Source organism: Urocampus carinirostris, chromosome 15, assembly GCF_059441175.1.
Source record: "Urocampus carinirostris isolate Australia breed hairy pipefish chromosome 15, RoL_Ucar_1.0, whole genome shotgun sequence".
Taxonomy (NCBI): Eukaryota; Metazoa; Chordata; class Actinopteri; order Syngnathiformes; family Syngnathidae; genus Urocampus; species Urocampus carinirostris.
In genome coordinates, this window is record NC_142363.1 from 37384664 (window position 1) to 37409993 (window position 25330).

A 25330-nucleotide genomic window follows, 5' to 3' on the forward strand; every position below is an offset into this window, starting at 1 on the left:
TCCAGGAGCCCGAGACACTTTGTTCAGCTCATCCAATAGCGCTAGATGAAGTGGTTGGGGAGAGGGATGTCCGGGCTACTGGACTCATCCAGGTGTTGAGGCTGAAGTGGCTCTGGCATCTGTTCCGGATGCCTCCCTTGTGTGGTGTTCCCGGTATGCCCCACTGGCAGAATGAATTAGGACTAGCTGAAGACACTACGTCTGTAGGTTAGCCTGTGCATACTTTGGGATGCTGTTGGATGAGCTAAATGAAGTGACTGGGGAGTATGTGCTGTAAGTCGGCTACAGTGACTCAGGCTTCTGTTCTGGACTTCTCCCAGGAGAAGTGTTCCAGGTATGTCCGACTGGCAGGAGGACTTAGAACAATTTGGATCAAACTATGGATGAGCTGGAAGAAGTGACTGGGGGAAAAAAAGTCTGGTCTTCTTGGCACATCTGGGAGGAACTCCGTGTAGAGCTGCTGCTAGTTGAGAGGAGATAGCAGGGGTTAGTCAAGCATCATGTCTGAATGCCTCCCTGATGAGGTGTTCCAGGTATTTCTCACTGGCAGATGACTTAGAAAAAGCTGAAGAATCTATGTCTGTAAGTTGGCATGGGGATGTCGTCAAATTAGCTGGACGAAGTGGCTGGGCTTCTGGGCTAATCCGTCTGGGTTTATGCGAGAGGGACTCAGTGTAGAGGCTGAGGTGGCTCAGGTATCTGGTGAAGATGCTTCCTGGATGCCTTCCTGGTGAGGTCTTCCAGGTTTGACACAGAACACGCCAGAAACACTATCTCACATCAAAGAAATAGAAGACAACGTGTGCACCAACCTGTGGTAGCAGAGAACTGTTATCATATTTCTTGGTTTTTGCAATCTTGAGAACAAACACTTTGCTGAGACACTCCATATCCATTTTGTTTCTGGGCTTCAAACCGCTTGAAGATAGCCATTTCTGGGTGCTGTCACGGATGTTTTGATTTTTTTCTCCAGGCCTGGTGTGTCACAAGCCAGGCACGAAGACAGGACCCAATAGTGTTCTTTTTACTCAGTTTTATTGAGAAAGAGCAGCGCTTGCTTCCACGATCCGATGATCGTCGGACACGGGTGGCTGACAGCAGGAACACGGAAGTAGCACTTAAGTGTCGAGCGAGGATAGTTGTAGGCAGCGGGGAAACGGGTCGATGGCCGGGACAGAGGAGCAAGGGTAGTAACGAGTCCAGAGCAGAGGTCAGCAACAGGTATCAGGCAGGAAACAGGGCATAACAGGTCGATGGCCAGGATGGAGAAGCAAAACAGAAACGGGTCCAGAAACAGGTCGGCAACAGGTATCAGGCAGGAAAACAGGGCAGGATAATGTCGGAGAGTACAAAAGCTTGCCTAGATGAGAGCATAGGTTCGCAGAACAGTCTGACGCCGGTAACAGGGAGCCGGGGGTTTGAAAAGTGGCAGGGAGCCAATCAGCGACCAGGGCTGTTGGCGCCTGCATGGTGTATTAAAAAACATTTTCTAAATAAAAAACTGAAATTCAGCACAGTTTCAATGTGGGCACATGCGGCTTATCGTTAGATGCGGCTTGTTTCTTTGAAAATGACTTATAGTCAGGTGCGCTCTATACTCCGAATTTTACGGTAACAGCCTTCCTTTGTAGGGGGTGCAAGGAAGTGGCCCGGGAATCTGTCCTGGGCTTTCACAAGACAAGACAAGTGGGCAGCGAGTAGGCCCGGATAACAAAAGTTCCTTGTTCTCGAATCCACAAAACAATGTTTGAACGCCCCCAAAATAGCAAACGTGGGAACCAGACAGTCACGCCACCGTGTCAAACTTCTAACCATGCCTTTTTTGTCCCCGTCCGCAGCGATGGAGCGCGTGCCGGCGACACCCACCCTGACCTCTTCGGCGGGAGGGTGCTGAAGCGGGGCCACCAGGGGGCCCCGGGGCCCCAAAATGAGCACGACCAACTTCCACAAGAATAAAGCCATGCAGGACCGACGATGCGTTTGCGTCTTCCTGCCCAATGACGACACCCTCGACGTCATCGTCAACGTGAGGACACGCCCACATTTGGTTATCCGATCGGTTATCCGACGTCTGCCCGTACGAATCTCTTCCTTTTGTCGGCCGGTCTCACCGACGGCTCTTTCTTTCCCACTCTGCATTTCGCCACTTCTCTTTCTACTCTTGTTCGCCCGTTTGTGCCGTTCTCCAAAGGGAGTAGTACACACCGTTGTCGGAGATCTTCAATATCTTAATAATTTCTCGCATGGAATAACCTTTATTTCTCAGAACATAGAAAAGGCATGGTTAGGATAGAAAATACCTTTATTGTCATTGTTACGAAATGGGTTGAACATATTGTGACAACGAAATTGGACGTGGCACTCCAGTTCACATTTAACAGTGAGGATAAAAGAGAACAAAGAAGATAAAGGATTAAAGAAAATAAGGTTATAATTTACACAATATAAAGGAACAAAGAAGATAAAGAACATGAATAGGCTTTCGAGTTTTACATTGAAGTACTTTTTTTCTAGCCATTCTAAAAATGGAATCACACCCAAAAAGGATGATGCTCCAGATACTGGACGAGGTCAAAGGAAGGTCAGCTAAACTGTTTTCAGCTACGCTAACAAAATAATACCCAGGTTTTATAATCATACCTTGTCATGCAATTCCCGAACTTGCTGGAAATAGGCTACTGCATAGGTATCAAACAGGCGGCCAGTGGGCCATATCAGGCCCACTAAGGGATTGAATCCGGCCCGTGAGACAACACTCATAGAAGCTCAAGAGAAAAACAAGCTGCAGGTTGAAATAGGTCCACTTGATGTTGCCGAAGCCAGGTGCCTCCCACAAAGACACCGCACTTGTATTTCTTTCTCTCTCTCTCTTTCTTTTCCACCCCTTTTCTCCCACTCTGTCTCTCTTTCACTCTCCGTGTCCGTCTTTTTCTCTTCCTTTGTTGCTCTTTGTCTCTTTCTCTCTCTGTGTCTTTTTAACTTCTTTTGCTCTAACTTCCTTTTTTCTCTTTCTCTCTTCCTACCCTTCGTGCTTTCTTTTCTCTTTTCTCTCCTTCTGTCTTTCTATTTCTCTTTGGATTTCTTTCTTCCTCTCTTTCTTTTCCCCCTCTCTCACAACTTTTTACCTCTTTTTTTCTCCCGCTCTCTCCCTCTCTCTTTTTCTTTCTTTGTCCCGCCCTCTCTCCTTTTCCCTCCCTCTTTCTCTTATTTCTTTCTATCTCTTTTTCTTTCCATTTAATCTACTCCTCCGCCCTCGACAGAATGTTTGTTCTATCGTGTTTGACACCCCTGGGCTACTGTATGAAAATCTCTTATTAAAACAGACATTTGCACCAGAAATAGTTATTTTCCACATTAAAAATCTATGTGGTGTATTTCTGATGAGTTTCCTTTTATCTTCATTAAAAAAACATAATAATAACTATATAGTGTATGTATATAGTCTGAAAACTATTTAAACCAAACTAAATAAAAATGAGGCTGGGATGGGCTCCAGGAGCCCCGCGACCCTACTGAGGATAAGCGGTACAGATCATGGATGGATGGATGGATAAATAAAAATGAAAGAAACGAAAAATAAGCTATAAATAGAATAATGATGAAATAAAGAAAAATCATCTCAAATGTGAACCGGTCCTTTCTTGTTGCCACGGTAACCAACTCCTTGACGACGCTTTGTCGCTCCCCAGGTGAAGACCTCCTGCAGGGATCTGTTGGTCCAGGTGTGCGACCTCCTCAGACTCAAGGACTCCCACCTCTTCGGACTCAGCGTCATTCAAAGTGAGTCGAAGCGGGGGGTGGGGCGGCGGTGGTGGGGGGGTTTCCTCCCAGCCGGCCTCCAGATGAGCCCCCCTCCCCACCGTTGCGCATTCCTCGAGTGTTTGCAGAGCCTCGTGAAATCCCCCTCGGGAAAACGCAACCGCTTCTTGACCTCCTGTTTACCCCCAATCTGCAAACTTTTAGGCTCCAAGGGGGGGGGGGGGACCGAAATATGCCTTTCCCATTTGGGGGGGAAAACCGGAAAGGGAATAAATTGAATCGAATCGTCTTGATTGTCCTTGATATCCACGTTGTATGCAACAACGAGATTAGATGGATAGATGTCTAGATAGATAGATGTCTAGATATAGATGTATATATAGATGTATAGATAGATAGATGTCTAGATATAGATAGATAGACATAGATAGATAGATAGATGTCTAGATAGATAGATTGATATATGTCTAGATGTCAAGATAGATATCTGTCTAGATAGATAGATATCTAGATAAATATCTAGATAGATAAATGTCTAGATAGATATATAGATGTATAAATGTCTAGATCTATAGAAATCTATACAAATAGATAGATGTCTAGATAGATAAATGTCTAGATAGATACAAAAGTCAATTCCATTGAAGTTGGGAAAAAGTTTAAAATGTCAGTAAAATTAGAATAGAATGACTTGCAAACCTTTTCTAACCCATATTTAAATGAATACACCACAAAGACAAGATTATCCATGTTCAAACTCATAAACTTTATTTCCATAAGCAAATAATGATAAACTTAGAATTTTATAATTGCAACAAGTGCCAAAGTAGTTGGGAAAGGGGCTTCTTCACCATTGTGTTACATCACCTTTCCTTTTAATAACACTCAATAAACGTTTAGGAAGTGAGGAGACTAGTTGTTGAATCGTTGATAGTGGAATCCTTTCCCATTCTTGCTTTATGTACAGCTTCAGCTGTTCAACAGTCCGGGGTCTCCTTTGTCTTATTCTGCGCTTTATAATGCGCCACACATTTTCAATGGGAGACAGGTCAGGACTGCAGGCAGGCCAGTCAAGCACCCGCACCCTCTTACTACGAAGCCACGCTGTCGTGAGACGTGCAGTGTGTGGCTTGGCATTATCCTGCTGGAAGAAGCAAGGGCGCCCATGGTAAAGATTCTGTTTGGATGGCAACATACTTTGTTCCAAAACCTGAATGTACTTTTCTGCATTAATGGTGCCTTCACAGATGTGCAGGTTACCCATTCCTTGGCCACTCATGCACCCCCATACCATCACAGATGCTGGCTTTTGCACTTTGCGTGCATAACAGTCTGGGTGGTTCTGTTCTTCTTTGGACCGGAGGACACGACGTCCACAATTTCCAAACACAATTTGGAAAACTGACTCATCAGACCACAGAACACTTTTCCACTTTGTATCAGTCCATTTTAGATGGGCTCGGGCCCAGAGAACCCTGCGGCGTTTCTGGATGTTGTTGATGAATGGCTTACGCTTTGCAACATAAAGTTTTAACCCACACTTACGGATATAGCGTCGAACTGTATTGACTGACAGTGGTTTTCCAAAGTGTTCCTGAGCCCATGTGGTGATGTCCTTTACACATTGATGTCGGTTCTTAATGCAGTACCGCTTGAGGGCTCGGAGGTCACGGGCATTCAATAATGGTTTACGGCCGTGCCGTTTACGCACAGTGATTTCTCCAGATTCCCTGAACCTTTTCACAATATTATGGACTGTAGATGATGATATCCCTAAATTCCTTGCAATTGTACTTTGAGGAATGTTGTTTTTAAACTGTTCAACAATTTGCTCACGCAGTTGTTCACAAAGAGGTGAACCTCGCCCCATCCTTGCATGTGAATGACTTAGCTTGTTCGGGTCTCCCTTTTTTATACCCAGTAACAACTCTCACCGGTTGCTAATTCATCTGTTCACCTGCAAATAGTTGGTTGATTTCCATTCATCCACTTTCTGAGTAGTTATTGACACCTGTCCCAACTATTTTGGCACGTGTTGCTGTCATCAAATTACAGAGTTGATGATTTTCTCCCAAAACAATAAAGTTTATGAGTGAAGACAATAAATATGTTGTCTTTGCTGTGCATTCATTTAAATATGGGTTGAAAAGAATTTGCAATTTACTTGGATCAATTTTTATTTGCAATTAACACACTTTCCCAACTTCATTGGAATTGAGTTTTGTAGATAGATGGATAGATAGATAGATCTCTAGATACATAGATAGATGTCTAGATAGATAGATAGATGTCTAGATAGATAGATAGATAGATAGATAGTTAGTAGATGTCTAAATAGATATTTAGATAGATGTCTAGATAAATGTCTAGATAGATAGATAGATAGATGTCTAGATAGATGTCTAGATAGATAGATGTCTAGATATAGATGTATAGATAGATGTATAGATAGATAGATAGATGTATATGAAATGAAATGAAATGATTTGCATTTCTATAGCGCTTTTCAAGTCAATGACTTCCCAAAGCGCTTTACAATGTGCTCCACATTTCCCAATAGCGGCCTTGCAGCCATGTAAGGCGCTAACCTGCTTATTGGGGGTATTAGGGGTTCAGTGTCTTACCCAAGGACACTTCGACTTGTAACACGGACGAGCCGGGATTCGAACTGGGATCCCTTGATCCCAAGACGAGCGCTCTACCTCCTGAGCTATAGATAGATAGGTGTCTAGATAGATGTCTAGATAGATAGATAGATGTCTAGATATAGATGTATATATAGATAGATAGATGTCTAGATAAATGTCTAGATAGATAGATAGACATAGATGTCTAGATAGATAGATAGATAGACATAGATAGATAGATGTCTAGATAGATAGATATATGTCTAGATAGATATCTGTCTAGATAGATAGATATCTGGATAAATATCCAGATAGATAAATGTCTAGATAGATATATAGATGTATAAATGTCTAGATAGATCTATAGATATCTATATAAATAGATAGATGTCTAGATAGATAAATGTCTAGATAGATAGATAGATGTCTAGATAGATATCTAGATAAATGTCTAGATAGATAGATAGATAGATAGATGTCTAAATAGTTTATCTAGATAGATGTCTAGATAAATGTCTAGATAGATAGATAGATAGATGTCTAGATAGATAGATAGATGTGAGATAGGTGTCTAGATAGACAGATAGATTAGATGGATAGATAGATAGTTTATTCATCCCCGTAAAGAAATTCACACTTCCAGCAGTATCCTTGTGTTGTTTATTAACAGATGAACAGGATGGCCTTGGGGTGCTGTGTTGTAGTTTAGCAACAGCGGAGTGGATGACGTCACACGCTAGGCCAAAAGTTTGACGTCCTTGCAGCAATTGGAAATCTTTGTGCCCAGGGTTACACAACCTATCTGGCTAGCATGCTATTTAGCTAACATTTTTTTTTTATATCAGTGTCACACTATTCCTAGTCATGATCCCAGATACTATTATTAGAGGATGGATAAATAGAAAGTGATTCAAAATCAAGATCGTAATGAAAGGCAAAAGGAAGAAGAGACAGGACCCAATAGCGTTTGTTTTACTCAGTTTTATTGAAAAAAGAGAGGCAACGGGAAAACAGGTCGATGGCCAGGACGGGGGCGCAAAAGCGGAAACGGATCCAGAAAAAAAGTCGGCAACAGGTATCAGGCAGGAAAACAGGGTAGGATAATGTCGAATAGTACACAGCTTGCCTAGCTAAAAGCGTAGGTTCGCAGACGGTCCGACAGCTTCCTCTTGGAAGGCGGGGGTTTAAAAAGAGTCAGGGAGCCAATCAGCGACCAGGGCAGTCGCGGGTGCCCCGAATCAGCAATCATGACAAGAATGTCCATAACTAAAAACTATCCCCCCCCCCCCCCCCCCCCCCCCCCCCCCCGCAGATAATGAACACATTTACATGGAACTGGATCAGAAACTATCCAAGTACTGCCCCAAAGAATGGAAGCGAGAAGCTAGCAAGGTAAGCTCATTTGTGATTTGATGCTAACATTTTTAGCGTGTAGCTAACCTGGTCGGTCCCCCTCAGGGCATCGACCAGTTCGGCCCCCCGATGATCGTCCACTTCCGAGCGCAGTATTACGTCGAAAACGGGCGCTTGATCGGGTGAGTCGGCTTACTGCCGCCACCTAGCGGCCAGGATGACTGTTATTGATATTTATATTTTTTTTCTTAGCGACCGCGTGGCAAGGTATTATTACTACTGGCACCTGAGGAAGCAAGTGCTAGCATCGCAATGCCGCCAGCGCGAGGAGGCTTACTTCCTGTTAGCCGCCTTCGCCCTGCAGGCCGATCTGGGGAACTACAAGCGTCACAAGCACTTGGGAGCATATTTTGAACCCGAGGCCTACTTCCCATCCTGGGTGAGTGCTAAACCCTAACCTCCCAACACACCACCAGAAAAGAAAAGACGGTATTGCTACAGTGGGGTTACGTTTTCTTGCCCTCCTGTAGGTTTCAGATCAGGGGATGCTTTATCCGTAATTTGTGCAGCCCTTTGTGTCAGGAAACGGAAACAGGACCCACTTGCGTGACGTTTGCCACAAGTTTTATTGAAAGAGAGAGGCAGGGCTGCGCCCACGACCCGAAACTGGTCGGTAGCCGGGCCTGGGAGTGCAAGATGTGGTCGGGGTCGGAAACAAGTCGTAAGTCGGGAAAGAGAGCAGACGTGGTCGCGATCAAAACGGGTCGTCGTCGGAGACAAACGGGAGCAAAAACGGGACAGAAGGGAGTCAGGAGTCGAAAAAAAGGCTCGCCTTTGTTAGGTTTTCATATTAAAATCTAGCGTTTAGCAAATTGTTCAAATGAGTTATCTGACTCCATCAACCAAACAGAACCGACATTCACCTAACAATGCGTGCTCGTTACTTGATGGAAAAGATGAACAAGAGACCGGCATTTCCACACGGGGGTAGATTTAATTTCTTAAACAATTTAACTAAGTGAACTCCATCGAATATGGCCGAATTAGTGTCGCTCGAGTCTCTGTCAAGCCTCCCCTGAAGTTCTCAGCCTGTCTTCTCTCGTCCCACGTCTTTCCGCAAGGCGGTGTGCCGGCTCCTCTCATGGGCGTGCCAGGGAAGCCCCCACGCGGGCTCCACCATCTAGCCTCGATGTCCGGAATGGTCAAAACATCACCGAGCGTTTCTATGTCATCGAGGCCTCTCTGTGTTGGGAAGTGCTGATTATCTTATCAGCCCTTTGTCAGCTCCCGCCACTCCTGTCAACAACATTTCGTACCAGGCCAGGGTGCCCTGAACTTTCACTGCTCATTGAACTTAAGCGTGCTCAGTGAAAATCTTGCACTCAATAAATGTAACTTGTATTCAATCTTGTAAAATCCTTTATAGTCAAATGTATAAAATCCTTCACCATGAAAAACAGAGGTTTGCAGACGGACTGACAAAAGGGGACAGACAGGAGTGGGTATAAATAGAGACAGGGATCCGATCCGTGTCCGAGGCACTGGTGATTCATATCGGTAATCGTGACAATAGCAAAATCCTGGGAAATGCATTGAAAAGACATTATATGATATGAGTATAATGGATTCTATACGTCCAAATCAAGTACTTGGTTTGTGTCTAGTACGTGGTTGCTTCCCAAATACAATACCATATAAATCACTGCACAATTTTAGAATAAAATAAAAGGCCTTTCTTATCATTACACAAAATTCAAAGCTTATAGTACATATAGATTTGAAAGTGAACTTTGAATTTTTGTTTTTGTGAAGACAAATAAGAGCATTTATACAACTTCAATTCTGTGTTTTTATCAGTTGTTATTTTGTCACAGTGGTGTACTCTCAGTCGGTTAGGATGTCGATCGGAGGTCAGTTTGGGGGCTTTTATGAAGGTGTGACTTGGTGAATTTTCGATTTTGGCAGGGCGGGGGTTCTGGTCCTCGCCAAAACCCAGGGATCTCTGTATTTAATTTTGAAATGTTTTTCTCGGTTCGTCCCGTAGGTGGTGTCCAAGCGCGGCGTGGACTACATCCTCCGCCACGTCCCCAACATGCACAAGGAGCAGTTTGCCCTAACCGCCTCCGAAGCGCAACTCCATTACATCAAGGAGTGCGCCCGACTGGACGACGTGGCCGTGCACTACTATCGACTCTACAAGGTCCGACTCAAGATGGCCGCCCTTCCCTTAAAACCTTCGCAATCACGCCTTCACCATGTTTTTTTTCTCACCTTACTCTTCCATTTTTCTTGTTTTTTTTTCTCCTTTATAAATGAGATCGATAGATAGATATCTAGATAGATGTCTAGATAGATAGATAGATAGATGTCTAGATAGATAGATGTCTAGATAGATATATAGATAGATGGATAGATAGACAGATGTCTAGATCGATAGATAGATAGATAGACAGATGTCTAGATCGATAGATAGATGTCTAGATAGATGTCTAGATAGATAGATGTCTAGATAGATAGATAGATAGACAGATAGATAGACAGATGTCTAGATCGATAGATAGATGTCTAGATAGATAGATAGATGTCTAGATAGATAGATAGACAGATGTCTAGATCGATAGATGTCTAGATAGATGTCTGGATAGATAGATAGATAGATGTCTAGATAGATGTCTAGATAAATATATATATATATATATATATATAGATAGATAGATAGATAGATGTCCAGATTAATAGATAGAACAATAGATAGATGGATAGAAGTCTAGATGTCTAGATAGATCTCTTTCTCTCTCTCTCTCTCTCTCTCTCGCTCTTTATTTATCAATCGATCTATCTATCTATCTTTCTTTTCTCTGCATCTGCTTTTTCTCTATATTTCTTTGTCTTTCTCACTTTCTTCTCTCTTTCTTGTCGCCTTGATTATCTCATTATTCCGTTACCTCTTTCTCCCTTTCTTTCGCATTCTCTGTCTTTATTTTTTTCCGTGTCTCTCATCTCTTTCTTTCTCTCTTTTTCTATCTTTCTCGCTCCCTCTCCATATCTCTTTTGCTACCATTCTCTCTTTCTTTGTCTCTAATCCGACCTCCATGAGAGTGCTCGGTGCCACGTGGCCCCTGAGCTAAACCGAGGTCTACAAGATCCAAACAATTCTACATATTCTTCAGGAAAACCTTCACAAACTGCATGGAAAGATGCACTTTTTTCATTTTCCTTTGCGCTTCCTTTTATCACCTTTTATTTGATATTTTTATTGGGTTTTTTTTTTCCATCCTTAAGGGAACTTTTTTTTTTTCTAAATTATCGTTATCATATTTTGTGGCGTCGTTGCTTCTTCAGCGAAGCTGAAATCCCGCTTTTACTTTTTCAGGACAAAAAGGAAGCAGCGGCCTCACTGACGTTGGGCTTGACCTTACGTGGGATTCAAATCTTTCAGGTAGGTCCCTTTAAACCTGCCACTCCATTTTCTTTTCCTTTAACTCTTTCATTTCCCCTTTTCAGAACGTGGGCTCGCTCAGGCAGCTTTTGTACGACTTCCCGTGGAGCAACGTGGGCAAGCTGGTCTTTGTGGTGAGTCTCCTCTCTTAGCTTGAAGCCTTCAGGAGATGATCCTTTCCTCTTCTCAACCTTCTCGCTTTTTTTGTAAATTAAAATGAATACATCTGACAGGGAGCGCTAAGCCACGCCCAAACGTAGTTAGAGGATCCACGTATTACAAGGGGAGCAAATAGGGCGGCGGAAAGAACAGCAAACGACTCTTTATTCGTTATTCCTGATAGCGTAGCCGAATCGTTTCTTCCTTATGATGCAAACTTATCTCAAAAGATTGAAGAAAATGGTCTCAATTATTATATACAGTTTTTTATAGAGTTTTATTCATGACGCCAAGGTGTCCAAGGGATTTTACAGTCGGTTTCCAAAAAGAAAAAAGAAGAAAAGTTTTTCAGCTTTATCTAAAAAAGATATAGAAGATATCCGGGTGTCTTTCTAATCCATTTTTTTTTCCGGTAGGGTAAGAAGTTCGAGATCCTCCCGGACGGTCTCCCGTCCGCCCGCAAACTCATCTACTACACGGGCTGCCCGTGGCGTTCCCGCCATCTTCTGCAGTTGCTTAGCAACAGCCACCGCCTCCACATGAACCTGCAACCCGTCCTCAAGCAGGTCCGACGCCTGGAGGAGAGCGAAGGTACGCTCGGAAATACGGTAATCCCTCGGTTATCGCGTTTAATGGGGACCGAGACCACCCGCGAAAACTGAAAATCCGCGAAGTAGCTGCGCTCCTTTAAAAAAATGCTTCAAAAAAGAATACAGGTATACAGTATACCCCACCTGTATACAGTACACCATATAGAATACGGGTAGAGAGCGGGAGAGTGAAATTCATGTTATAACAAAAAAAAAAAAAGAGTAAAATATGTTATATTTTATAGGAGTGCGGCGAAACCACTACGAACCATTCGGTATGATTGTATTAACTGCTCTCAACCACATGCAGCCATCGCGGTTTATTTGGCTTATTAACACTACCGGTTACATATTGAAAATAAAAACAGTGAAAATGTGATATTTGATGAGTGTTTGTGAAGTGTTTTGGGAAACAACAGTTCAAAAAATGGTCTGTTTTCATTTTAATGAAAGTGAAAGAGCTGCCATCTGACAATAACATTAGCCGTGTTTAGGTAGTACAAACAATCGCTCGCTTTTGGTATAATAAAGTCAAACTTGAGATGAAATGTGACAGAAGAGAATATACTTACGTCGCATCGCCGAGTTCCTCCATGATAAACTGAGCGCCACATAAGAAGGGGGTGAGGTGGGAGGAGTTAAAGGAGGGGGGGTGAGCGAAGCGGTAACTCACCATGACTTAGCATTGTGTCAGGGCCTCCCCCTCCCCTTCACAATAAGAGTGTCCACACCGTGTCCTCAGTTGTCATAAGCCCGCGCTCAATGGCGTCAAGTCCATAAATGCTTTTATTGAGAAGGTAAGGTATATTTTTTAGACCCGCGAAGCTCTGAACCTGCAAAAGTGGAACCGCCAACGAGCGAGGTTCCACTGTAACACGATATTTGTGTTCGTTTGACCTATTTTCGTCAAAAACGTGAATTCCTTTGTCCACCCTAAATCAGGGGTGTCAAACTCAGATTCGCTAAGGGCTAATGAATGAATGAATGAAAACTTTATTAAAGGGGTAGTAAGAAGCAGACGCTTTTTTTTCCCTACCCCTTCATCTTCCCTATTAAATACATTTTACAAACCCTCCTTTCCTCTTGTGTCTAATATAATAAAATCTCATGGATATACTTATTACATAGGTCAGAAATCAATCATTATGATAATAACAATTGTCACATATTTTATACACTCATCTTCGTAGTACCCATCTATTTACATTACAATGCTACTAGTCACTAAATATCATTGCGACACCAATGATAATAACAACAATAGCAATAATATGAATAATAACAGTTGTGATATAATAATAGTAACAATAGCGACAAGTTAACCATAGTTTTATTCCCAGTCTCACTCATATCCCATTTTCTTCATCTCTGTATTCCGCCATTAATGTTTTTGTGTATTTAAATTTGAAGACGTGAATAGTTGGAGATTGTTTAATCTCGTCTTGTAAACTGTTCCAAAAGTTGGACTCCGCACGCAGACACACACATACTTTTCCTGGTGGTTCTCACCTTTGGGATTTTGAATTTACGACAGACCCTTAAGTTATCATTTTCCTCTTTCCAAATGAATCATTTTTGGATGTTTTCTGGCACTATGTTGTCGTCGTCGTCGAGTCACTCGAGGCGCCTAAGGTAATCCATAGTAGCGCCAGACTCGCTCGTGGGAGGCTCCGTAGTTCTCCGAAGGAGAGGGGGCTGCGACTGTCCTGTGCCGCCAGGCCTGACGGGGTGCGACCCAAGCAAACCAAGCAGACGAAGCCTCTGAAGTCCTTAGTACGTTCGGACAGGCCGGTGCATGATTTATGGAAGCCCCGTGGGCAGGTACTACAGGCGATCGGGGTGTGGTCGCAGCGAAGGGTTCGAAAGCACCACTGGCATTTGGACCGGGGGCCAGGGTTGCTCTCGAAGTCGCCCGCCCTAAGAAGAACAGAGAGAGGAGAGTAGAAGAGAGAGAAAGAGAGGGACGGATAGAAAGAGAGAAAGACAGACAGAGTAAAATGCAAAAAGGGGGAAAAGAGAGAGAGAGGTGGGGAGAGAGTAGGAAAGAGAGGGATAGAGAAAATGAGAGTGTAAAGGGGGAAGAGAGAAAAGGAGAGACAAAGAAGGAGAGAGGACCAAGAAAGAAAGAAAGAGCGAGTCTGAGTGGACTGAGTTGGATTGGTAAGGCTCCCCCGGGAGAGAGCCCTTCGCAGGACACCACGGGAAGGTTCCTAGTCTTTGTCCTGCCTATGTTGTTGTTGACCTTAAATAGCAGTTGTGCAGTGAAAATTGTTATGAAATCATCCAATCTGAATCATTTGGACTGCAGGAATAAAATAGGAGTACCATCCCGATATCCTACCCTGTGTATGGTTCTTATTGCACGTTTTTGGAGGATAAAAAGGGAACTTTTGTCACGATTGCCCCAGACCTCTGCACAATATGTTAAATATGGCTGAACAAGAGAACAATATCATAAATACAATGCATTATAGTTTCAAAGGAATTTGTCTTTATTAATGATTGAAATGCTTGTAGATACTTTAGTTTGTATGCGTCTGATGATACTTAATTTATTGTCTATTATGACCCCTAAAAAGTATCTATTGCAGCAGCATCTATTTTGACTTCTAAATTTTGATTTGCCTTGCGATGACCAAAGAAAATCACTTTGGTTTTATTTAAATTTCAATTTCAATTTCAATTCATTTTAATTGAAATTACTAATCTGTGTCATCGCTGTTCTTAAAGCGCCCAATGAAACATAAAAGTGGCTCCCTTAGAATAATGTGAGACCCTGGTGTGCTCTCCCGGAAGAAATTTGTGTTTTAAATTCAAATGCTTGGATTTTTTAGCGCAAAATCAAGAAGCTAGATGTATGGTCCTCGTGTGGAGTTTGCATGTTCTCCTCCGGGCATTCCAGTTTAATTGGCTGGTCCAAATTGTCCCTCGGTGTGAATGAGCGAGTGAGTTATCTGGGATTGGCAAGCATTTGAGGGTGTCCCCTGCCCACTGCCCTAAGATGGCCGGGACGGACTCCAGCACCCCCGCGACCCTACTGAGGATAAACGGTGCAGATAACGGATGGATGGAAATAAATAGAAAGCGTGAAAGTATTTTGAATTAGTCAAGGATTTTTGGCCACTAATTATCAGCCTATTAGCGTGACGTGCTAGCACTAGCTCACAGGTGTCAACAGGCGGCCCGCGGGCGGCCCGCGGGCCAGATCAGGCCCGTTAAGGGATTGAATCTGGCCCGCGAAACAACACTCAGAGAAGCGCAAGAGAAAAACAAGATGCAGGTTGAAATATGTCCACTTGATGTTGCCAAAGCCAGGTGCCTCCAACAAATGCTCTACTTGTATTTCTTTTCTTCTCTCTCTTTTTTTTTCCCACCCCTTTTCTCCCACCCTGTCTCTGTCTCTTTCACTACTCGTGTCTCTCTTTTTCTCTTCCTTTGTTGCTCTTTGTCTCTCCCTCTCTCTGTGCCTTTTTACCTCTTTTGCTCTAACTTCCTTTTTTCCTTTTCTCTCTCTCTCTCTCTCTCTCTCTTCCACCCCTTTTCTCCCACTCTGTCTCTGTCACTCTCTGTGTCTTTTTCTCTTCCTTTGTTGCTCTTTGTCTCTTTCTCTCTCTCTGTGTCTTTTAACCTCTTTTGCCCTAATTTCCTTTTTTCCTTTTCTCTCTTTTCTCTTTCTTTCTTCCTACCCTTCGCGCTTTCTTTTCTCTTTTCTCTCCTCCTGTCTCTCTATTTCTCTTTGGATTTCTTTCTTCCTCTCCCTTTCTTTCCCACCCCACGACTTCTCTTTTTATGTATTTTGCTTCTCACGCTCTCTCCCTCTCTCTTTTTCATTCTTTGTCCTGCCCTCTCTCCTTTTCCCTCCCTCTTTCTCTTATTTCTTTCTCTTGAATGTACTCGTCCAGCCCCCGACAGAATGTTTGTTCTATCGTGTGGCCCCCGAGTTCAATTGAGTTTGACACCCCTGCGCTAGCTTTAGCGATCCGTTTTTCCGACACATAGGACAAATTTTCTTTGGAGAACGTGAAAATGTTCCTTCCCCTCAGAGAAGAAGCAGTACCGGGAGTCCTACATCAGCGACGCTCTGGAACTCGACATGGAGCATCTGGAGCGGCGCTCGCGCGCTAGCAACCAGCGTTTTTCGTGGCGCTCCAGCGCGAGCCGAGGAAGCTCGCACACTTCGGGCGTGGAGACGGACGGCTTCCGAGGGCCCCGGCCGGACCCCCGACGGCCCCCGGGGACCTGCGGATCCTCCACCGCCAGCCGGGGAAGCTCCTGCACCTCCGGGGTGGAGAGCGGCGGCAGGGAACGCGGCCTGGATGACGACGGTAGGCCGACGATCCCGATACCGCTCGCCCGGGGGTTGGCAACATTTCATTTAGGGGTGTAACTGTGAGACAAAAGGGAAAATCAGTCCAAGTAGAACCAAGTGGAGTAAAGTCAGTAGAGTTTTTGGAAAACCGGCTTCTTCAGCTCGGCTCACTAAAAGGAACCGGCTCTTTCGGGTCCTAAACGGCTCTTCGGGTTGTTTTTGCTTCTTTCATCCCTACACGACCAAATATTATGTAAAATGATGCACAAAATGACTTAAAGGAAAGGGGGAATAGAACAAAAAAGAAAAAAATACCAAAATGAAAAAGTAGTGAAAAGCTGAGAAAAAAAGAAACAAAAGGAAGAGAAAAAAGAAGGAAAGATTTAGAAAAAAAAAACAGAAAAAAAGAAAAGAAAGAAACAAAGAAAAAAGTAAATAGAAAACAAAAAGAAAAAAGTAACAGCTAGGAAAAAATAAACACAATGAGATTTTTTTTAAAAGGAACTTCAAAAAAGGAGAAAAAACAGGGAAGAAGAAGAAAAAGTTTGTGTTGCAATTAAATCATTTCCAATGATATCAAGTCAATCTTGTTGCCAACATTGTAGTTCCACTAATAAAATGTGATTAAATACAGTTGTGTATCGTGCAACCGACTCAATAAGCCCCCCAAAATGTTAGCATTATGCGACAAAATATACCAGGAATAAATCCAAAAGAAGTGAGTCAGAGAGAAATGGCAAAATACGACCACAAGTGTTAACTGGCTTGGGTGACATCCGGTGGGAATATTTTTTATTGAAATTGAAATATTTAAAACTACAGCTCATTTTGCTCCTGTGCTTCTCTTACTGTTGTCTTGCGGGCCACCTGTTTGACACCCGTGTGTTGAAGCGAATACATCGATTCGATCTTAAGAATTGTCAGCTTGAATACAATTTAGCAATGGTTTCCCAGGTCAAGTTGTAAAGAATTTTTTCCCCGGCAGAGATCGAGATGCTGGTGGACGACCCCAAAGACTTGGAGGAACTGAGACAGACGTCCCCGGATCTGTGCATCCACATCACGGAGGACATGTTGAGCATGTCCCCGGATCACCGCAACGGACTCTCAGGTACTAAAACCTTCCTCGTTTAGATCCGGTATCCCAAGTCAGTCACGCTATCGCTAAAAGAGAAATGAAGGCAGAAATGAAGGAAGCCTTGGCCTGTTGGGAAAAAAAACGCAGGATTTGATCACAAAAAGACAAAATAAGACCCACAGCGGACGGTCAATTGAGATGTTTGATAAAAACTTTTGAGAAACAGCATCCCGGACGCTAACGTGGAGCTACCCGGCTTCAGCGCTGTTAGGACAGACACAAAAACCTGCAGGAAGCAGAGAGGATGTGGACTCACTATCTAGGTGAACAGGAGGAGGTGTAACCCTGGGCACAAAGATTCCAATCTACTGCAGGGACGTTTAACTTTTGGCCTAGCGTGTGACGTCATCCACTCCGCTGTTGCTAAACTACAACACAGCACCCCGAGGCCATCCTGTTCATCTGTTAATAAACAACACAAGGATACTGCTGGAAGTGTGAATTTCCCTACGGGGATCTATCTCGACATCTATCTAGACTATCTATCTATCTATCTAGACGTCTATCTAGACATCTATCGATCTAGACATCTATCTATCTATTTAGACATATATCTATCTAGAGGTCTATCTAGACATCTATCGATCTAGACATCTATCGATCTAGACATCTATCTGTCTAGACATCTATCTATCTAGACATCTATCTTTCTATCTAGACATCTATCTAGTCATCTATCTATCTATCTAGACATCTATCCATCTAGACATCTACCTATCTAGACATCTATCGATCTAGACATCTATCAATCCAGACATCTATCTAGACTATCTATCTATCTATCTAGACGTCTATCTAGACATCTATCGATCTAGACATCTATCTATCTATTTAGACATATATCTATCTAGAGGTCTATCTAGACATCTATCGATCTAGACATCTATCGATCTAGACATCTATCTGTCTAGACATCTATCTATCTAGACATCTATCTTTCTATCTAGACATCTATCTAGTCATCTATCTATCTATCTAGACATCTATCGATCTAGACATCTATCTGTCTAGACATCTATCTATCTAGACATCTATCTTTCTATCTAGACATCTATCTAGTCATCTATCTATCTATCTAGACATCTATCCATCTAGACATCTACCTATCTAGACATCTATCGATCTAGACATCTATCTAGACATCTATCGATCTAGACATCTATCTAGACATCTATCTATCTAGACATCTATCTGTCTAGACATCTATCTAGTCATCTGTCCATCTAGACATCTACCTATCTAGACACCTATCGATCTAGACATCTATCTAGACATCTATCGATCTAGACATCTAACTAGACATCTATCCATCTAGACATCTACCTATCTAGACATCTATCGATCTAGACATCTATCAATCCAGACATCTATCTATCTATCTAGACATCTATCGATCTAGACATCTATCTAGACATCTATCGATCTAGACATCTATCTAGACATCTATCTGTCTAAACATCTATCTAGTCATCTGTCCATCTAGACATCTACCTATCTAGACACCTATCGATCTAGACATCTATCTATCTATCTAGACATCGATCTATCTAGACATCTATCTGTCTAGACATCTATCTATCTAGACATCTATCAATCTATCTAGACATCTATCAATCTAGACCAGGGGTCGGGAACCTTTTTTGCTGAAAGAGTCGAAAAACCCCAAATTTTAAAATCTAATCCTAGGAGAGCCATATGTATATTTTAATACCAAAAACAGCTAAATGGAAGAGAAAAATCAACGAGTTTATAGTATAATAAGACAGAATTTATTTTGAACAACATTGTAAGTTAATAACAAAAACTAACAATTATTTATAATTATAACAATCAACTGGTCTGCAGGCGAAGTGTCTCTTTATATTTGACCGTTTCATCGAGGAAATGTTATCATTGCATATAAGACACACTGCACAACCTGCTCTTTCAATAAAGGCAAATTGCTCTGTCCATTCCTGCTGAAATGTACGGTAATCTTCATCTTTTTTCCTTTTCGTCATCTTCTTGATTAGAAGGGTTCACTCTGCATAAAAAAGCTAACCAAAAACCAGGAAATATTTCTTTTTTGCTTCAAAATGACTTGTGCGGATTGTTGTAAATTATCCATTAAAATTCAACTTTCCGGGTAGCGGACCCTCCCGCTCACCGGAGAACAGATTGGCTCTTAGCTGCGTGCCTGAACGAAAAGTTGCAGGTGAAAATATATATAAATTAAAATGTGTGTATTTATTTTTTTCTTTTTTTGACATGTTTTTTCCTGACTTTATTATTATTATTATTTATTTTGCTAAAGTAACATTATTAGTAAAATTATTGATTGATTTGTTTCGTTCAGAAATTTTCAGAGAGCCAGATGCCGTCATCAAAAGAGCCATATATGGCTCCCGAGCCATAGGTTCCTGACCCCTGATCTAGACAACTATCAATCCAGACATCTATCTATCTATCTAGACATCTATATCGACATCTATCTAGACATATATCTATCTTCTAGACCTATAGAAGCGGCACAGTGGGTGGAAAAGCGCGCCAAGGCATTGAACTGACTATTTATCGTTTTCATTTGTTTGTTGTCGTTGTTCTCGGCTATTAAAGCGACGTACTGTAGAGAAACCCCATCTTTAGGCCTATCTACTCATACTAGGTGGTCTATTTATGAATATTGACTCAACATTAGTGAACCTACAAGAAAGTTACAGTTGGTTTAATGGGGCTTAGGTTGCATTCGATGACCTCGGAACAGATTAATCCCATTTCCACTCATTTCAATGGGAAAATGCGTTTCGCTTTACAACGGTTTCGTGACGGCTGGAAGCAATTGTAAAGTGAGGTAGCGCCGAACATAAAACGGACCTTTTCTCTTCTGTAGGTCTGATCGTGAAAGACGTCGGCTCCTCCACGTCCGGCTCCTCGGAGACGGTCGTCCGGATGAGGGGACAGAGCATCGAGTCTCTCCCGCAGGTATGTCCCGCTTCCCAGTGGCTCCACTTCTTATCAGGAATATTGATTCCGTATTGCCTCTGGAACACATCATGGATGGGTTCTGAGGCGGGGATCGCAAGGGGAAATTGTTGTGTTAGCGTTAAGATCAGGCCCAAAAAATCCATCCCGACCCGACCTGCGGGTATCAAAGCCCAGCCCGAGCCCGACCGATGACCTTGATTTGAGACCCCGAGCTCAAAATAAACCTGAAATTTCATACTTTATTTGTGAGGAGGAGGCAGGAGGAAGAAAGTGAGATTTTGGCCAAGCGTGTGAGCGCATGCAAGAGGACAAGGGGCATCAGGGCTTGAAGGCTGCAGATTTAATGAAAATGGCCACGCGTAAATGGACCTGAGAGGAAACTGTCTCTGAGCCTGCTTGTCCTCGTTTTAGGACAGGGGGGTCTGTCCAACTCGTTTTTGCCACATGCTAGAAGGAAAAAAAAGAAAGACAGTTAGAGAGGGTAAACCAGAGTTAGGAAGAGAGAGAGAGAGAGAGAGAGAGAGAGGTGGATAGGAAGAGAGAGAGAGTTAGGAAGATAGAGAGAGATAGGAAGAGAGAGTTAGGATGAGAGAGTTAGGAAGAGAGAGAGAGAGAGAGAGAGAGTTAGGAAGAGAGAGTTAGGAAAAGAAAGTTAGAGAAAGAGAGAGAGAGAGAGAGAAGGATAGGAAGAGAGAGAGTTAGGAAGAGTTAGGAAGAGAGAGAGAGGGATCGGAAGAGAGAGTTAAAGAGAGTGAGAGAGGGATAGGAAGAGAGAGGGAGAGAGAGATAGGAAGAGAGAGATAGGAAGAGAAAGAGAGAGTTAGGAAGAGAGAGAGGGAGAGAGAGCAAGAGAGACATAGGAAGAGATAGAGAGCGAATTAGGAAGAGAGAGAGAGAAAGTTAGGAAAAGAATGTTAGGAAGAGAGAGAGAGTTAGGAAGAGAGAGGGAGAAAGTGAGTGAGAGAGAGAGAGAGAAACGAGGGAAAGAAAAAAGTGGGAAAGAGAAAGACAATGACAGAGAAACCAAGAGAGAAAGAGAGAGAGAAAACCAGAGAGAGAGAGATGAAAGATGGAGAGAGCTAGAATGTGAGAAAGATATAGAGAGCGCAACAGAGGAAGGAAGATATAAAGAGCAAGAAAGACACATAGGAAGCAAAAGAGAGTAAGAAAGATATAGAGTGAGAAATATATAAAGAGAAAGAAGGATAGAGAATGAGATAAAATGATTTATAGCGTTTGAGAGAGAGAGAGAGAAAGAAAAGCAAGAAAGACGAGAATGAGAGAAGGAAAAAAGAGTCAGAGAAATCCAGCTACAGTGTCTTTGCGAGTGGTTTTGGCGACATCAAGCGGACACTTTTGAAAACTGAAGCTTGTTTTTCTCCTGCGCTTCTCTCGGTGGTCTGATCTGGCCCGTGGACCGCATGTTCGACACCCCTGTTTTAAGGGACCCATAAGGTGGTGGTCGGGTCGAGAAGGGTCCTTTGCAATGTCCTCTCGACTGGGCAGAGAGCAGCCGATGATCTCTCGGGCCGCGTCGATGAATCTCCAAATGTTTTTTTCCCCCGTCAGAATCCGACGTGCGGGAAAGCCACGTCCTCGAGCGACCGGCACAGCCAATCGCTGGACGACGTTCGCTTGTACCACAAGGACTTCCTGGAGTGGGCGGAGCTTTGCCAGGACACGGCGCAAAGCTACACTTTCGGCGATGGCGGAGGGGGCGGGGCTTACCCGGGTATACCCGACCCCATCAAGAGGACCGGCAAATACTTCTCGCTGGACCTCACCACTGAGGACGTGCCGGAGTTTGTGGTCTGATTTTTAAGGAGGGACTCTTAAAGGGCCAGTGTGTGCTTGAGGCAGGGGTCTTTCACTCACTTTTTACCTTGGCATCTCATTTTTGTTTTAATTCTTTTTGTTTTTCCCCTTTTTCTTTCTTTTTTTTTTTCTCCATTATTACCTTTCTTCCTTTTTGCTTTTTTGCTTTTCTTTTTTAAATTTCCCTTTTCTTTGTTTTCTTTCTTTTCATTATTTCCTTCATTTCTTTATTTTTTTTTGCTTTTTGTCTTCTTTTTGTTTTTTTATCTGTCTGTGTTTCCTTTTTTCTTTTTCCCGTTTCTTTCTTTTTGTCTTTTTTCCTGCCTTGTGAAAGTTCGGGCAAAAAAAATGAGTCGAAAAAACAATGTTTTGAATCTCCGAAGTTTGTATTCCCCCCTTGTGCTTTTTTGCACTCATTTTTGGTCGGACGACCGAATACAGCGACGTCTGTTCGAGTCATGTTTATCTGTACAGCCCTTCGTCAAAATACGCACAGTCCCTTTAACTTTTGTATTAAAAAGCGGGGTCTCAAACTATCATCCGAAGAGCTGCTCATGGGCCCCCACGAGTTTGAAAACCCTGACTCGGCGTCTCCTAGCGGCCCAGGAAATGAAGAAAAACGGTGCGCTTTGGTCATTTTGAGCCGCTCTATTTTGTATTCTTCCGCTTGTTTTTGGTGGCACGACACAGCTCCATCTAGTGGTCAAATCATACACACTTGCCCTTTAAGGGAGGCAAAATCTTATGCTAGTAGCCAAAGATCTGACGAGAGAATTTTGAGGGAGAAAAAAACAACCGACCAAAGTTTCAACCGCCCAGACAATCTGCACTGCGTTAGCTTTAGCGCGATAGCTGTTTTGGTGCCGTTAGCGCCAAAAGAGGCGATAGCAACGTTAGCAGCGGTGTTAGCAGCGGCGTTAGCAGCGGCCTTAGCAGCGGCCTTAGCAGCGGCCTTAGCAGCGGCCTTAGCGGCGGCCTTAGCGGCGGCGTTAGCGGCGGCCTTAGCAGCGGCGTTAGCGGCGGCCTTAGCAGCGGCGTTAGCGGCGCAGTTAGCAGCGTTGTTAGCAGCGGCGTTAGCAGCGGGCGTTAGCAGCGGGCGTTAGCAGCGGGCGTTAGCAGCGGGCGTTAGCAGCGGGCGTTAGCAGCGGGCGTCAGCAGCGTCAGCACTGATACCGGCATTAGTGGCATGGTGGCCGATGGCAGCGTCGATACGAATAGCAGCGTTAGCGTTGATAAGGCTTTCAGCAGTGATAGCGGCATTGGCGCCAAGAGAGGTATGAGCAACGTTAGCAACTTTGTCCACATCGGCACTGATAGCAGCGTGGCGTTGTCACTGGTAGCCACGTGAGCGCCTCCAGCGCAGATAGCATTGTTAGCGCCAAAAGAGGCAATATCAGTGTTGGGTGCTTTGCCGCCTTTAGCGCTCATAGTCACGTTAGCGCGGCGTAAGTGCGGCGTAAGCGCGGCGTAAGTGCGGCGTAAGCGCGGCGTAAGCGCGGCGTAAGCGCGGCGTTAGCAACGTTATTCGTGTCGGCACGGATATCGGCGTTAGCGGTGTTGTGGCAGATAGCAGCGTCGGTACAAATAGCAGCCTTAGAGTCTATAGCGCTTTCAGCGGAGATAGCGCTAAAAGAGGTATTAACAACATTAGCAGCTTTAGGGGCTTTGCCCCCTTTAGCGCCCGCAGTCATGTGGCGTTAGCGCGGTGTCTATAGCGCTTTCAGCGGTGATAGCGGCATTAGCACCAAAAGAGGTATTAGCAACGTTAGCAGCATTGTCCACGTCGGCACTGATAGCAGCGTGGCGTTGTCCGCAATAGCCACGTCGGCGCAGATAGCCGGGTTAGCGCCTTTAGCAGTGTTACCGGCATTAATGTCGTCGGGGCCGATGGCATTGTTTTTGGCGTTGTGAGTGGCGCTAGCGCCTTTGGCATGGTTAGCCGCATGAACCGCTTAGGCACCAACGGATTCGTCAGCGGCATTGAGTTAGCATTGTCGGCGGCCTTAGCGCCGCTAGCCTCGTAGCATTAGCGCCGCTAGCGGTGTTGGTCCATTTTTGACAGCGAGAGCTTGTTTTGAATTCAGTATTAGGAGAAAGCCTACAGAAATATGACAGAAATTTGAATGATCTATTTTATCGGTCATTTCAAAAAGTGCTCGCCTTGTCGGTGAGAAATTCTGCCGACTCGGCAATAACAATTCTTCCTTCCAAACTATGGAAAAACAAACCTTCCGAGTGTTGTGATGTATCTTTCTTTTTTGTGTGTGTGAGCCATAGAAACCAAAACAAAGAGCGCGTGTCTTTGATAAGAGTCTCTTTGACCCGGTCCTTTCCGTGAAAGGATTTGATTCTTCGGATGTCTTTTAAAACAAAACGCCAAATATGATCACGGTGAGGACGGAGGTGCCTTTTTGCGACTCGACTATCCCATTAAAAAGGTACATTTCTTTCACGAAACCTTTTTGTGCTGTCATGGATACCAATCGCTTCGGGGGAAAAATTTAGATGAATATATAGCACCTATTCGTGGGTAGTTTATAATCTCGTTTCGGAATTTGAGGTATTTTCATTTCTGGGGTCATCTGGTCCAGCAGGGGGCAGTGTTGACGTTTGCGTTGCGGTTGGGCGTTCTCTTCTTTTCTTGATGTATTCAATTGAATAATTTATTTCGGGTGTTTATTTGACCCTTTTTAGTTTGTCATTATTTTGTTTTTTTTTATTTGGAGGGGTGTTTACGCTTCTCACTTGATTTCATATTTTTACCTTTTTTTGCTTTTATTTATTTAATGTTTTTTGTGGGGTGGGGCCTTTTTTCCCCTTTTATGTTATCTATTCATTTATTTTCCTTTCATTTATTATTTAATGTTTTTTGGGATTTTTTTTGTATTTTGGGGGTGTGGGGTGGGTTTCCTGCTTCTCTCTTTGATTGATTTTTTTTATAAATAATTTTTTGTGGGGTGCTTATGCTTCATTTTTTAATTGATTTTGATTTAATCAATTTGATTTCTTTTGGAAGAGGCTTGGTCTTGCTTCTCTTTATTGTTTATTCATTTGCATAAATCTTACTTTCTTAGAGAAAACAGTACAACCTATAACTTTAGAAATAAAATATAAAGCTCTTACATAAATATAAATAAATGTACTATTTGTGCTATATTTTAAATATGATATGAGAAT

The 25330-nt window shown here is 43.3% G+C and overlaps 1 protein-coding gene across 4 annotated transcripts in view; it reads left to right on the plus strand.

Annotated features, from left to right (window-relative positions):
• frmd6 (FERM domain containing 6) overlaps window positions 1-24610 on the plus strand; it is a 37218-nt gene extending 12608 nt beyond the window's left edge. For 2 of the 4 annotated variants that reach the window (XM_088354731.1, XM_088354730.1), the window contains 13 exons: window positions 1839-2077; window positions 3690-3780; window positions 7699-7778; window positions 7845-7921; window positions 7992-8178; window positions 9784-9939; window positions 11113-11178; window positions 11244-11312; window positions 11754-11928; window positions 15971-16252; window positions 17222-17347; window positions 20244-20335; window positions 21908-24610. In XM_088354731.1, coding sequence (XP_088210857.1) covers window positions 1928-2077; window positions 3690-3780; window positions 7699-7778; window positions 7845-7921; window positions 7992-8178; window positions 9784-9939; window positions 11113-11178; window positions 11244-11312; window positions 11754-11928; window positions 15971-16252; window positions 17222-17347; window positions 20244-20335; window positions 21908-22153 — 1797 coding nt within the window. In that variant the 5' untranslated portion in view covers window positions 1839-1927 and the 3' untranslated portion in view covers window positions 22154-24610. The remainder of the gene's footprint in view (window positions 1-1838; window positions 2078-3689; window positions 3781-7698; window positions 7779-7844; window positions 7922-7991; window positions 8179-9783; window positions 9940-11112; window positions 11179-11243; window positions 11313-11753; window positions 11929-15970; window positions 16253-17221; window positions 17348-20243; window positions 20336-21907) is intronic. The other 2 variants (XM_088354732.1, XM_088354733.1) reach the window with 2 other exon arrangements.
• The last annotated feature ends 720 nt before the right edge of the window (window positions 24611-25330 follow it).